Below are 14,939 nucleotides of genomic sequence, written 5' to 3'. Positions count from 1 at the left end.
AGCGGGTCGCTGCACTGCCGGAAGCCGCAGGCCGCGGCTAAGCGGGACGCCGCTCGGAGGATCCGGGATTTAAAGGCTGGGTGACGAGCCGCTGGCATGCTGCGTCCCAAGGCGTTGACCCAGGTGCTAAGCCAAGCCAACACCGGAGGCGTCCAGAGCACCCTGTGAGTGCGGGCCGTGGACCCGTGCGGCGGCAGCGGAGTGGGGCGGGGAAGGGAGGCGGCCGAGGGGACCCGCAGCTGACCGAGAGCGCGCCTCTGGAAAGGGAAGCCAGCGTGCTGGGGGCTCGGGACGCGTTCCGGGACACGCTCAGCTCAGCCCCTTGCCTCGTAGGAGCGCCAGTGACACGGGCGTCGGTGCGGGGACCCAGGCGTTTGAGCATGTCGACATCCCATCCTTGTCTCTCGCCAGGCTGCTGAATAACGAGGGATCGCTGCTGGCCTACTCGGGTTATGGAGACACGGACGCCCGGGTCACCGCGGCCATCGCGAGTAACATCTGGGCAGCTTACGACCGAAACGGGAACCAGGCGTTTAACGAAGACAACCTTAAATTCATCCTCATGGACTGCATGGTACGGAGAGAGGGGAGCCAGACTTCCTCCATCCACCAAGGGGATCCCCAGGGGGCGAACTGGCCCCCATCCTGGATGATTGTTGGGGCAGGGACAGAATCTCCGAGAGATTGCTAAGAGTTGGTCCTGCAGCAGCGTTTGCGATAGGCAGGCCCGCGAGCACCCAGCGGTGGCGAGGAAGGAGCCCCGGACCTCAGGTCTGACTTGGGTTCTGGTCTCTGCCATGCACTTAGCAGTGGTGAAACCTTGGGTAAGTCACTTCCCTCATCTCCACGCAGGAGGTGATGAGCCATCCTCCCCCACCTCGGGGCTGTTGACAATCAAATGAAAGAATGGGTCTACACCGTAGAGAGCTGTTCAGACGCAGAGCATGTCCACCCAGCGCCACCGACTTGCAGGGCCATGGCGGAGTCTCCAGACCCGGAAAGGAGAAGTGGCCATTACACTGTGACTTTCTTGGGAACAGGGACTGCTTCGCTCCTCTCTGAATCTCTTAGGTGACGACCATTTAGGTCCTGCAGGACTTTTAGGACTAGAGGGGGCATACAGACAAGACAGACAAAAACCCCATTCCTAGTGGAGCTTACAGCCTTACACGTGTTTTAAAATAACCGGACCATCTAGTCTGGACCGTATGAAATGCAATGGAGAAAAACAAAGCAGGGAAGTAAGAGGGTATGGAGGGCGTGTGTTAGGGCCAGTGTCACTGAAAAGGCGATGTTTGATCGAAGGACAGAGGGTGTTGGGGGTCCAGTCGTGTGGCCCTCTGACAGAGCAGCAAGTACCAAGGTCCTGTGACAGAGTGGGGCCTGGACTAGGATCAGCAAGCTTGGCCTGAGTCGCGGGAGGGTAGCAGGAGATAGGGCCAGAAAGACAGGGGCTGTGATGCCTGGTTCCTAGCACACAGCGGACACCTAGTAAAGGTTTGCAGAACCAAAATGAACAGATTGCAAGGGTGCGTGCACCAGGAAGGGTCTCCACTGTAACTTGGCTGCCTGCCCCCCCGACCTCACCACTGCCATTTTGGCTCAGCAGGTGACTCCTATGGGTGCCTAGCTGGAGCTGGTGCTATATAAAGCAGTAGCTTTCAAATGTGACTGCAACCCAGACGAGACATACATTTTAAGTCAGGAACCCTCGGGGAAGGCGGGGCCTGTGAGTGTCAAACAGAACATCCCATCCCTTCATGTCCCCTACCAGGAGGGCCGTGTAGCCATCACCCGCGTGGCCAACCTTCTGCTGTGTATGTATGCCAAGGAGACCGTGGGCTTCGGCATGCTCAAGGCCAAGGTGTGTACATGTCCATCCTGCCGCAGCTGTGGCCCGCTGTTGTGCTCCGTCACTGTGTCCACTCCCACCCACAGCACCGCACCGCTCTCAAGTCCTTCCGTCAGCTCAATTCGTGTCTGATGTGGGCAGGAGGGAGGTGGGAGTGGTTGAGGGGCGGCCTTGGGAGTAGAGCTGGGATCCGTCAAGTGGCAGGCATCTGCGACACTGACTTCTTCCCCCCCTCTTGCAGGCCCAGGCCTTGGTGCAGTACCTGGAGGAGCCCCTGACCCAAGTAGCTGCATCATAATGGACATTGGTGGAAGCTGGGGTCAGAATGGGGTCAGCATCATAGAGACCATGGGGGGAGGGCGGGACTGTGGTTTTTGATTTGTTGTTGTTGTTGTTCAAGAATGAAATTCAGCTCCTGTCTTGTGTCTTGGCTTTTTTTTTTTTTTGATGGGAAGAATCATAGGAGGCAGGAAGGAGCAGGGGCCACGTACAGGGTGTCCTGTGTTCTGCAAGAATGGGCGTCCACCTGCACCTTCCCTGTGACCTCCCGCTACCAAATGGTTCTTGGCAGAGGTGCCTCAGCTCTCCTGGCCTCTCCAGTGCTGTGACCTCACCTACCCTGGTGAGGTCACAGCAGATTCTTAGCTACCTGGTTGGCAACCTTGTTGGGAGTGGGCTCCTGGCACAGGCTGGACAAGAGCATATCAGACCCTGAGAGGTCAGTGGCCATTCTGGGCTTCGAGGGGCTTGCCTTTTCTTCTTTCTGGGGTTGGAAGGATGGCTCCTAACCTACCCTTCGCTGGTTCACTCTCTAAGTGGCCACAACAGCTGAGGCTGGGTCAGGCTGAATCCAGGAGCTTCATCCGGGTCACGCATGTGAGTACAGGGGCTGAAGTACTTGGGCCATCGTCTGCTGTTTTCCCAGGCACATTAGCAGGAAACTGGATCAGAAGTGGAGCAGTAGGGGTCGGTGCTGTGATGCAGCCGGTAAAGCTGCTGCCTGCTGTGCCAGCATACCATATGGGCGCCAGTTTGAGACCCGGCTTCTCCACTTCCAATCCAACTTTCTGTTATGGCCTGGGGAAGCAGTAGAAGATGGCACAAATCCTTGGGCCCCTGTACCCACATGGAAACCTGGAAGAAACTCCAAGCTCCTGGCTTTGGATGGGCCCAGCTCCGGCTGTTGGAGCCATTTGGGGAGTGAACTAGTGGTTGGAAGACCTTTCTCTCTCTGTCTCTGCCTCTCTGTAACTCTGACTTTCAAATAAATAAATAAATACATCTTTTTAAAAAAAAAAAAGAAGAGAAAGAAAAGAAGTGGAGCATCCAGGACTTGAACCAGCATCCATTTGGGATGCTGGAGTTGCAGGTGGCTGTTTAACTTAGTGCACCACAATGCCAGCCCCAAGGATGCCTTTTAAATTTTTTTTTTATTTGAAGGGGAGAGAGAGAAAGAGAGATCTTCCATCTACTGGTTCACTCCCAAATGCCCACAACAACCAGGACTGGGTCAGGTCAAAGCTGGGAGCTCAGGACTCCTCAGGTTCTCCTAGCTTGGGTGGCAGGGACTCAAGGACCTGAGTTATTACTTGCTGCTTCCCAGGGTGCTTGTTAGCAAGACGCTGGACCAGGCACTCTGATACGGGGTACAGGCAGCCCAAGCAGTGACTTAACAAGTGCACCAAACACCAGCCTCAACAAGATGCATTGGTGTGTGTGTGTGTGTGTGTGTGTGTGTCTCCAGTCCTGTGCAGGGAGTGAAAGAAACTAGGAGGGCTCTCAGAGGCCTCACCTGCAGGTCCTGCCCCAGCAGGCGCTTTCTGCCCTAGGTCTCCCCTACCCAGTGTCCTTAAAGCAGGTCTGTGTAGGGAAGCAGGGAGGTTGCAAGCCCAGCTCCACCTGGCCCAGGCCCAGGGCTGTCCCAGGGAGGGAGGCAGTGCAGCTCCCACAGCTCTGCCTTGCAGCAGGTGATTGGCAGCCCGGCCCCACACCAGCAACAGCCCTACTTCTAGCACCCCCAGCAACCCCCCAACCAGAAGTTCTGAAGGAGAAGCAGGAAGCCAAGGGACTTTCTGTGCCCTAGGGGGGCCTATTTCTCCCTGGTGGCTTGGCCCCCTCGCCACAGATCCGTGTGGATCCAGCCCTTTGAAGATCCTGTGCCTGTCCAAGCTTCTTCCCCCACTCTGGCCCCCCTAGCATTGGCTCTGCTGCACGCGCGGGAGCCCAGCAGGGAGAGCAGACACCCAACCTGTCTAACCTGTCTGACGTCATCATCTCTCCACCCACCTGGGCCCCAGGTCTCCAGTCGCCTGCTCTTCCTGTTCTCAGCTTCCGTCTGCCCGCTTCCTTGCTGCACCCCCAGCTGCCTGCCTGGCTTCCGCTCGCCCTCAGTCTCTCCGGCTGGAGAAGTCGCTTCACCCCCAATGAGAGGAGGGGCGGGCCCAGGTCTCCCGAGAGCCGAGGGTTGAGGGTACTGAGCCAGCGCACTGCCTTGTCACCTCTGCCCCACCCCCCGACCCACCCAAAGACACCTGCACCCTCCATGCGGAGCCAAGATGGGGAACGGAACCGAGGAAGATTATAACTTTGTCTTCAAAGGTGAGTTCGGGTCCCCGAAGGGAGGAAGTGTGAGAGGCCCGGGAAGGAACAAACACAGCCAGAGAGGGCCCCTCTTGTGTTTTGATCTGGTCCCAGGACCCCCAGGGTCATCATGCCCTCCTGCTAAGAAAGCAAGCTGCAGGGGGAGTGGGGGCGGGTCTCAGGGCAAAAGTCCAGGGGCTGCCAAGTGTGCTGATCACCCTGAAAGTGCCAAGTTAGGCTCCCCTGCCCGACTCCCCGCCCCCCCCCCCGCCCCCACCAAGAGTCAGCCCCTGCAGCGCCGGAGATGGAGGTCAGACTTCAGAAAGGACTTCCCCTCTGGGAACAAGGGAAAGAGAGTCGACTTTCCAGGCAGGTGTATAGAAAAGGAAAGGAGAGAGCTGCCTCGCCCTAGGGCTGGGGGAGACATACAAAGGGCAGATGTAATGCATCAGGCAGGGGCTGGCCGGCTCCAGAGGAAGCTACTGCTTACTGCTGCTGGGCCGGAGCTTTGTCTCTCCCTCGCAGACTCCTTGGACTCAGGCCCCAGGCCCTGGGTTCCACTTGGCTGTCCCTGCAAGTATGTGTGTGTATCTTTCCTGCTTCTTTATCTCAGCCCCTGTGTTTGGCCCCTCTGTGTTCCCCAACCCAACCTCCACGCCTCCTTCAGGACAGGGCAGACTGGTAGAGCCAATGCTTCCCCCTCCAGCCACCCCACCCCACTGCCTCTCCCAGCCTCGGCCCCACCCTCACGCAAGCTGGGGAACCTGTACTCCCGGCATCTTTCCCAGGAAGGACGCCGACAGGCTGGGGGTTAGCCCTGCCTCCATACCAGCCCCTATCTCATTAAAAACCCTAACATGCCCCCTGAAAGTCATCTTTCCTTCTGAGAGGCAGTCCAGCCCAATGGTCAGGGCCCAGCCAGGGTTCAGGTCTCAGCTCTGCCACCTTAAAGTCGCAGCAGGTGGCAGTGTCCAGAGGCAGACACTGAGAAGGTTAGAGCAACACTGGTGAAAGGCAGGGGAGGAAACAGGGTTGGGCACAGGGAGAAGTTGGGCTGCACGCAGGCTCTATGCAGTCAGGGCTGAGGGCGGGAGCGCGGCTAGCCTCACCTTGCTCAGGCACGGGGTGCGGGCTGCCTGGGAGAGGCTGACTTCAATGAGGCCGCTGTTATAGCCACGTATAGCCAGGGCGGGCGTGGCAGGAGCTGGGGGCCTGAGGCTGGCTGCTGCCTGTACTGCCTGCAGCGCGTGGGGCTGGGGTGATGGGCAGGTGCTGCACGGCAGCTCTGGACGGCACACCTCTGTGTTTGCATTAGCTGTGTTATTTGGAGTGTTTGTGTCCTTGTTGATAAAAATGAGGACAATCATAATGGTACTCACCTCACGGCACTGTCGTGAAGATTTAGCGAGTACTGGTGAGCCTGTAGCACGGTGCCTGGCACACACAGTAGGCGCTCAAACCATGTTAACCAACAGAATCTCTGTTTTGCAATGAGAAACTGAGACTTAGAGGCAGGGTAATTAGCTTCCCTGAGGTCACAAAGCCACAGCACTCAAAAGAACTTTTCCTGGGCAACTTTGGAGCAACTAGGAGCTGCATTTCCAACAGGGAAGAGGCAGGTGTGCACACACACACACACACACCACAATACACACACCAGAGGTCTTTAAAAAGTTTTTTTTTTTTTTTTTTTTTTTGACAGAGTGGACAGTGAGAGAGAGAGACAGAGACAGAGAGAAAGGTCTTCCTTTTGCCGTTGGTTCACCCTCCAATGGCTGCCGCGGCCGGCGCGCTGTGGCCAGCGCACTGCGCTGATCTGATGGCAGGAGCCAGGTATTTATCCTGGTCTCCCATGGGGTGCAGGGCCCAAGCACTTGGGCCATCCTCCACTGCACTCCCTGGCCACAGCAGAGAGCTGGCCTGGAAGAGGGGCAACTGGGACAGAATCCGGCGCCCTGACCAGGAGTAGAACCCGGTGTGCCGGCGCCGCAAGGCAGAGGATTAGCCTAGTGAGCCGCGGCGCCGGTCATCTTTAAAAAGTTTATGACAAATGCATATTATGACAAACGCTGCATAGACTTCACAAATTTTTTGCACTGGAATAAACTTATCTTTTAATTCCATTTTCCATGAACCTTAAAGCACCCTCACTCGAATACACACACAACTCTTTCATGGCCGACACAAATACTGCATTTTTAACGTCAGAGGGGGCCTTTATAGATTGTATAAGCAAGGAAGTGAAATCCAGAAAAGGTGAGCCACTTGTTCAAGTTTGCCCAGCTAGTCACAGGCTGAACAGAGCCCACAGCCCAAAATACGTAGTCCCAGTCCTTGGGCACCACTTTTCCACCCTGGGGGGCCTCCTCTGATCCTGGGTGCTCAGCTCAGTGCTGGCGCAATGGGTGAGTTGTACGGACACCAGCCCCTGACACTCCCCCCAGGCCCTGGCTCACCCACAGTCGGGAGACCCGGGCCCAGGACTCCATCTACCCCTAAGGTGGAGACCATTTTTCTTCCCACTTTCCATACAGAAAAGAAGCTTCACAGAGGCTTAGTAACCTGCTGATGGGCACAGAGCTGGCCCAGCACCCACGGCATTCCTAGGGACGCCTGGATCCTAACTTTCTTCTTGTTAATTTTTGCTTATGTATTGGACAGAAAAAGAGAGAGAGAGAGAGAGCAAGGGAGCACTCGTCCACTCCCCAAATGTCCGCAACAGCCAGGGCCAAAGCCGAGAGCCAAGAGCACCACTCAGGTCTCCCACGTGAATGCAGGAACCTAAATATTGGAGCCATCATTGCTCTCTCCTGGGGTCTGCACCAGCAGGAAGCTTGAGGAAGGAACTGGAGCCAAGAACCAAACTCAGGCACTCTGATGTTAGACACAAATGTCTTATTTTGCTTGATTTTTAAATTTATTTGAAAGGCAGTGCTATAGGGTGGGGGTGGGGGCTTTGAGAGTGAGAGAGAGAGAGAGAGAGCGCGCGCGCGTGAGCATCTCTCACCAACTGGTTCATTCCCCAAATGCCTGCAACAGCCAGGACTGAGCCAGGTGGAAAACAGGAGCTAGGAACTCTGTCCTGGTATTGTATGCAGGTGCAGGGGCCCAAGCACTTGGGCCATCATCTACTGCCTTCCCAGGGACATTTGCAGGGAGCTGATTTGAGGTAGAGCAGCCAGGGATTCCCACACAGCACTGCAAGGACCAGCTTGATCTGCTGGGCCACAACACTGCCTCCCCAGCACAAGTGTGTTAACTCCAAAGGCAGGGCCCGTGTGGTGGCATAGGGGATAAAGCTGCCTGCAGACACGGCATCCCAGTGTTCAGCTGCTCTGCTTCCGATCCAGCTCCCTGCTAATGACCTGGGAAAAGCATCAGAGGATGGTCCGAGTGTTTGGGCCCCTGTACCCACGTGGGAGATCTGAATGAAGCTCCTGGCTCCTGGCTTTGGCCTGGCCCAGCCCTGGCCTTGCAGCCATCTGGGGAGTAAGCCAGGGGAGGGGAGACCTCTCTCATTGTCATACTCGCTGCTCCAGACCTCCTACCATCCCTGTCCCAGTAACCACCCTCACGGCCCCATTACCAGCCCACAGGCGTCAGAAACACGGGCTCACTCTGCAGCCACACCACAGTGCACCAGGCGGCTAACCCTTTGAAGCTCTTTTTTCATTTTAAACTCTTGGCCCTGCTGCCCCTCTGGTCAGGTGCCTTAGAAGGGGCTGAGCCCCGGCACTCCCCCACCAAGTCTTCTCCGTGCAACTCCTCTTTCCTGATGGACAGGCCCTCCAAGCCTGGGTGGGTCAGGGGCCGCCCAGCCTGTCGCTCAGCCCTCACCTGTCCACCCCCTCAGTGGTGCTGATCGGCGAGTCAGGCGTGGGGAAGACCAACCTGCTGTCCCGATTCACGCGCAACGAGTTCAGCCACGACAGCCGCACCACCATCGGGGTCGAGTTCTCCACCCGCACCGTGCTGCTGGGCACCGCAGCTGTCAAGGCGCAGATCTGGGACACAGCTGGCCTGGAGCGGTACCGAGCCATCACCTCGGCGTGAGCCTGGGCTCCAGGGGGCTGCTGGGGCGCGGGAATCCTGGGCAGGACAGAGAGCACCTCGGAGCGGGCAGGCAGCGGGGGACACTGAGCAGTGGGCTTCTGAGGCATGGCCCTGGGGATCACAGGAGGCAGAAGTCCTGTGAGACAGATGTCGTGGTATGGGCCAGCAGCGCTAAAACTAGGAATCATTGCCACCATTTGCTAAGTCTCTTCCATGTGCCCTGGAGGGTAGAAGGCATTGCACATCTGACACTTTCTGTCACCGTCAAAGTCCCACAGGAGTCAGGCGGTATCGTGAATCCTTGTTTAAACACCGCCCAAGTGAAATCCAGCTGGAGTGGGGATAGGAGCCAGTTGTGTGGATCGGCTCGAGGGCGCCCCCTCATGTCGACACAGCGCTCTGCAACCACAGATGGCCAAGGGCTGGACTTTTTTTTTTTTTTTAAGATTTTATTTATTTATTTGAGAGGCAGAGTTACAGACAGAGAGAGGGAGAGACAGAGAGAAAGTTCTTCCATCTTCCACTGGTTCACTCTCCAAATGGCCACAATGGCTAGAGGTAAGCCGATTTGGAACCAGGAACCAGGAGTTTCTTCCTGATCTCCCACGTAAGCGCAGGGGCCAAAGCACTTGGGCCATCTTCCACTGCTTCCCCAGGCCACAGCAGAGAGCTGGATCAGAAGAGGAGCAGCTGGGACTCGAACCGGTGCCCATATGGGATAGGAGGAGGCTTAGTCCACTATGCCACAGTGCCAGTCTCCTGCATTTGCTTTTTCAAAGATTTAATTTTTGTTTATTTGAAAGGCAGTGTTACACACACTCATACACACAGAGAGATAGAGAGAGAGAGAGAGACAGAGAGCTCTGGGGCCAGGAGCCAGGAGCTTCTTCCAGGTCTCCCACACGGGTGCAGGGGCCCAAGTAGTTGGGCCATCTTCTGCTGTTTCCCAAGCACATTAGCAGGGAACTGGATTAGAAGTGGAGCAGCCAGGACTCGAACGGGCAACCCAATGGATGTCGCAGATGGTGGCTTAACCCGGTAAGCCACAGAACTGGCACAGTCCTGGCCCTGGCACCTTTTTGTCTCAGAGGACAAAAAGATGTTGAGAGAGACTGTGCGTCAGCACCAGGCCTGTGTGTGTGGTTGCGGGGTAGCACCTGCTACGAGGCAGGAAAAGTCAGGATCTTCTTAGCTACACGCACTCCCATGGAGCACACACCCTCACCACTTAGTCCCCTGGCCTCTTAGGAGACTCGGTTGACAGAATACATTGGGAGTAAGTGGGCACGGGAGCCCTGTGCTGCCCCCTCGGGCTTTGGGTCCCTGGGCCTCAGTTTCCCTGCTCCCCATCTCTGGCATCCCGCTGGCTCTTCTCTGAGTCTGACGCCCCTATCCGATCACCTCCGCGCATCCTTCCTGCCCCCACCCAGGTACTACCGTGGCGCGGTGGGGGCCCTCCTTGTGTTCGACCTAACCAAGCACCAGACCTACGCCGTGGTGGAGCGCTGGCTGAAGGAATTGTATGACCACGCAGAGGCCACCATCGTCGTCATGCTTGTGGGGAACAAGAGTGACCTCAGCCAGGCCCGCGAGGTGCCCACGGAGGAGGCCCGAATGTTTGCCGGTGAGAGCCTGGTAGGACCTCCCCATTCTGCCCACGCTGCTCCCAGCCCTAGGACTGCCAGCTACACTCCGTGCCATTCAGTCCCGGGAGCCCCGTATGCTTCTCAGGGTCCCCCTCTGGGTCCCGACCCCTGCCCTGGGGCCTCTTCACTGGCAGTTCCGGAAGGCAGCCCCACTCTGCAATGCCTGAAGATCCTAGCACAGAGCCTGCCTCCCCGCACCCACCCGCAGTCGCCTTTTGCCCAGGAGTCTCCTAGGTGCAGAAGCGGCACAGTACAGCAGATATGGCAGTGCAGAGCGCCCGCATGTCTTGACCAAGCCTCCCGTCTCCTCTTGGCCAGGCCCCAGAGGTGGGACACGGAGAAAGCCCCCTGTGTCTGGGCTGCAGGGCCCTCACCGAACCTACCTCATCGGTGGTTTTCAGGGTGAAAGGAGCATGTCATGATTCGAACACAGCACAGTGCGTCGTGACCATCAATTGTCTATCACGCTCATCTCCGGGTTCTCTTTCCCGGCAGAAAACAATGGGCTGCTATTCCTGGAGACCTCCGCCCTGGACTCCACCAACGTGGAGCTGGCCTTTGAGACCGTTCTCAAAGGTGAGAGCCTGCCTCGGCCTGGCACCCCCAGACACCCACTCCGCCCTTCTGTGGGTCTCGGCCTCCACAAAGCTGCTGGCACCTCCCCCTCCTGTACCAGAGGAGGAGGAGGAGGAGGAGGGGGAGGGGCTAAGTCTTGGTTTCTTCTCTGGCCAGGTAAGTAGAGGAGGCCTGTGTGGCCACACTCCACTTCCTTCCCACATAACTCCCTGCAAGAGTGCAGTGTGGGCTGGGGAGCGTGGGCGCTGCAACTGCTTCCAGCCTGACCACTGCCTTCTGCCCTCCCAGAGATCTTTGCGAAGGTGTCCAAGCAGAACCAGAACAGCCCCCGGAGCAATGCCATCGCCCTGGGCAGTGCCCAGGCTGGGCAGGAGCCCGGCCCTGGGCAGAAGAGGGCCTGCTGCATCAACCTCTGACTTTGGCTTCTCCCCACCCCCACCCCAGCTCAGTTCGGGGACTTTTCTCTGCCCTTCGGTTCTAGAAGTCAGGGTGTCTGGTTCCCAACTCACTATCCCCAGAGCCCTGAGGTCTCTACGCACCTCCACACAGGTCCCTGTGATCTGCTACCCCCGTGCACCCTAGGGCCCAATAAAGCCGTGTTTTGTATCAATGCCTGGCCCCGACTCCCCTTCAACTTGAGCCCCTCTCCTGAGTCCCTAACCCTGCCTGCCTGCCACACCGTGCTTACTGCACATACACACACACACACACACACTCACTCCCCAGGGCCAGCTGCCTGGGGAGTTCTGTGGTCTGGGGACAGTGCCAAGGGGGCAGGAGGTGCGGCCCTTCTCTCTGCCAGCCCCCAGGGCAGGTGGGGGAGGGAGGATGCTGTGGAGGGGAGGGGGTATCTGGAAGGCGAGACAAAGAAAACCATCGGCGGGCGCCATCTGGTGCCCAGGGCCCTGGTGCCAAGAACTGAGGTCACTCCAATGCCAGGGGCAAGAGGAGGAGGCTGAGGGGGTGCAGGGGAGAAGGGGGAGCCAGGGCCAGCAGTGTGCGTGCTCCGCAGGGGGTTTGAAGCCCCAAGGTGGAGGAAGTTCCCTTTCTTCCACGAAGTTTCTTCCCGGCCCTGAGGAGGGATGGCTTGACAATGGCAGGTAAGTGGGGAGGGTCTCTGTCTCCTGCTCTTCCTCCACGAGCCAAGAGGTGCTTGTCCGGGCAAGGCCGATACACCCAGCCTCGCCCCCTCCTGCTCTGTGGGGGAGGGGAGGGTGCAAGGCGTTGGATGCCAGCTGCGAGGAGGAGGAGGAAGGAGCAAACGGGAGCCCAAGGGTGGCTGGGCGCTCAGTTCCCACAGGGGTTCCCAAGACACACCAGAGAAGGCCCCAAGTCACGGACCCGGACCCGGCGCACCTGCTCCCGGCTCACCTGAGCCGGCGCAGACTGACACATGGAGAGACACAGCCTTAAGTAATAATACTTTTAATAAAATTAAGTTCTTAATAGCACATTTAATACATTAACCCTCCCCCTTCTTGGTTTCTCTGCGTTTTGTGCAACATCACTTTGATTATTCATGGGTCCGTTTCATTTCCCGCCTTTAGTTTGCTTTTGAAAAACCTTTTGCCTTGGTGGATTTGTTCGTGTCTTCACTAGATGCCTCAAATTAAGTCTGACCACAATCCTACTCTACTTTCTACAGTGGAGAGACCATCCCCCCTGCCCCAGGGCTGTCTCCACCCACCCACCCGACCCCACCCGCACCCTCGAGTGGGGAAGGGGAAGCCCTCCCCACCCCAGACGCTACCATCCCAAACTAGCGGGGTTCCTAGGACAAAAAGAGCAGGGGAGTCCTGTCCCTGGGTGGGGTGCGAGGAGCGAGCTGGAGAGAGGGAGATGGGTTTGGGGTCTAGGGCAGGGAGGGACATGGCAGTCATTGGTGTATCGGAGCAGGTGCCTCTTGCCAACAGGTGAGCCCAGGGCGTGGGCAGGGGGCTCCTCACCACCGGGACAGGAGCAAAGGGCCTGATGGGACTGCCAGCTGGCGTGGGTCGAAGGCAAGTGCTTTAAAAACCTTGAGTTCCCACATGCAAAAGCCAAGCTTCCCAATCTCCTCTGGGAAGGGCCACGTGCCCCCAGGCCAGGGGCACCATGGATGACCCCTACCTGAACACTCACAGGGGGAGTTAGTGGTGAGGTCGCCCAAGGTCCAGTGCCCTTCCCTGCCTCTCTACCCTTCGGGGATGGGGCGGGGACCCTGTTTTCCCAGGCCTTCAGGGTCAGCGTCTCCACTCTACCCCAGGAAGTCCTTCTTGCAGTCTAACTTCTAAAGCGACAATAAAGCACTTTGCAAACCTGTAGGGCACCCTATGGCTTTAAAGGAGCAGCACAGTTGAGATGGGCACTCCCACCGCTGCTGCCACGGAAGGGAAGGGGGGGCTCGATCCTCCTAGGCTCTCAGGGCACCAGGAGGTCGGGGGTGGGGTGGGGTGGGGGTGTGTGCGTGTCGGGGTCTGTGTGAAATGACTTTCCAGTCAGCCCCTAGCGAAGCGGATGGAAGTCACACTTCAGGAAGGACTTCCTCAGCCAGGCCTGGGAGACTCGGAACTGAGCAGGCCCCATCCTCCCTGAGCTATCAGGAGAGGACGACGGTCTGCAGAAGGGGGAGCCGGCCAGGCCCCCGCTACTACGGGGTGTGCAGGCCCGGCCCAGCCCCCACCTGATTGAGCTGACAGAGACCCTGGGAAGGGAGCCCCGTCTATTAGTCCTACAATTTCTAACTCCAAGGATTCTTACATCAACCCCAGCAGAGTGGAAGCTCCCAGTCTTAACTAGCAACCTACACCGGCCCTGCAACCTGAAGATGGGGCGGCTCAGGGCGGACTCCGCCATTTCTCTCTATTTTTCTGTTCAATACGATTTTTATACATTCTACTGAGCCCGGGGCCCTCAACGCTACTAAACTTTAAGCTATCTGAATATCGTCTACTAAGTAACTAGTAATTCTTTCTTTCTTTCTCTAGGATTATATGAAATAGATTTGAATTATTATTATTATTATTAATAATTATTTTGTAGTATTCTTTTCTTTTAAACCCCTCGGTTTCTCTTTCTCTTTCTTCACTCTCTCTCTCATTTTTGGTTAAAAAAAAATCTATTTCTCTGAAATCTCACACTTGTCTGAGGGCTCCGAGGCCTGCTGGCCTGTTCTGGATTCTTCGCCCCTCACTGGCCCTGGGACAGGGCACGGGGAGGGGGGGCACCCCAGGATCCTCCGGTCCTCCCACTTCTTCCTTTCTCCTTAATCCCTTTCTTTGTTTGGCTCTGCCGGCTCCCCTGAGGGGGAGGGGGAGAGGGAGGGGGGGCCCAGAGAGTGAAATCCAATCTCCCTGCAGGGCCCCAGAAGGGACCAGGTTCCCCCAGCCCCCTCTCCCCATCCATCCCAGGATACTCCCCCAAGAAAAGCAAATGACATTCCTCCCCAAATAAAAGTGGGGGAAAAAAGGAACGTAAACCCGAACATATATTAAAAACACTTTTTTTTTTAAGATTTAACTCTGAATACAAATGTATTTTTTTCTTCTTCTCTCCCTACATATATTCTAAACCTTCTAAAGTTTTTTTATTTTTTTAAGGATCACTTTATCATAAAATAAAATATCCTTTTCATATAATAAATTACCTAATAAAAAGTCTTTTTTTTCATATTAGCCCAGGTTCTTTGCTACATTTATATGGTAATAAACGCCTTTATTAAAATAGAATATTAAATTATAAAGAACTGCTTTTTTTTTTTTTTTTTGCTATTTTTGTTTTCTCTCCTCTATGTTGGTCGCCTATCTTGCTCCCTCTCAAACTCTCTCTTTCCTCTATTTCGTCTCTCACTCCATGGTTTGTGTTTGTTTCTAGGTTTGGCTCAATTGGTTAAGGGTGGGATTGAATTTGCTGAGCCCCTAGTCTTAACAGTCTTCTGCCTTAGTGGGTAAGGAGTGGAGAGGGGGAGGGGATCCACAGACAGACATCCCTCCCCCCACCCCGCCCCTGGCGACCCAGGGTGCCCATTTGGTTTGGTTTCTATTGTACAGACATCTCAGGATGGCTCACGTTGGCAGGAAGGAGGGAGGCTGCCCCTGGCCACATCTCCGGGCTGGGACCTCCTTCCTCTCCCCTCCCAGGCTGGCGGGCTGGAGGGGAAGGCTGAGGAGAGGGGAGTTCACTCACAGCAGGGAGAAATGCAGGATGGAGCCCCCTCAGCACCCCCATCCCCACACCCCTTCTCCATCCAGGGA

At 56.6% G+C, this 14,939-nt stretch overlaps 2 protein-coding genes across 3 annotated transcripts; both read left to right on the top strand.

Annotated features, from left to right (window-relative positions):
- The first annotated feature begins 11 nt into the window (after positions 1 to 11).
- On the top strand, positions 12 to 2,268 carry LAMTOR2 (late endosomal/lysosomal adaptor, MAPK and MTOR activator 2). 2 transcript variants are annotated; one of them, XM_002715394.5, is made up of 4 exons: positions 12 to 164; positions 412 to 574; positions 1,775 to 1,864; positions 2,094 to 2,268. In XM_002715394.5, exons 1-4 carry the CDS (start codon positions 97 to 99, stop codon positions 2,148 to 2,150), a joined length of 378 nt encoding a protein of 125 aa, XP_002715440.1. In that variant the 5' UTR covers positions 12 to 96; the 3' UTR covers positions 2,151 to 2,268. The 2 variants fall into 2 exon arrangements, with proteins under 2 accessions (XP_002715440.1, XP_017201289.1); XM_017345800.4 differs by lacking the exon at positions 1,775 to 1,864.
- A 1,895-nt stretch (positions 2,269 to 4,163) lies between these two features.
- Positions 4,164 to 11,317, top strand: RAB25 (RAB25, member RAS oncogene family). The gene is made up of 5 exons (XM_008264328.5): positions 4,164 to 4,450; positions 8,286 to 8,481; positions 9,916 to 10,109; positions 10,627 to 10,707; positions 10,996 to 11,317. Exons 1-5 carry the CDS (start codon positions 4,408 to 4,410, stop codon positions 11,121 to 11,123), a joined length of 642 nt encoding a protein of 213 aa, XP_008262550.3. The 5' UTR covers positions 4,164 to 4,407; the 3' UTR covers positions 11,124 to 11,317.
- Positions 11,318 to 14,939: the final 3,622 nt, after the last annotated feature.

Source organism: Oryctolagus cuniculus, chromosome 7 (assembly GCF_051225735.1).
Source record: "Oryctolagus cuniculus isolate XC-2025 breed Fujian yellow rabbit chromosome 7, ASM5122573v1, whole genome shotgun sequence".
Lineage (NCBI taxonomy): Eukaryota > Metazoa > Chordata > Mammalia > Lagomorpha > Leporidae > Oryctolagus > Oryctolagus cuniculus.
Note: the sequence above shows the minus strand (reverse complement) of the source record. Positions and strands in the feature narration are given on the sequence as shown.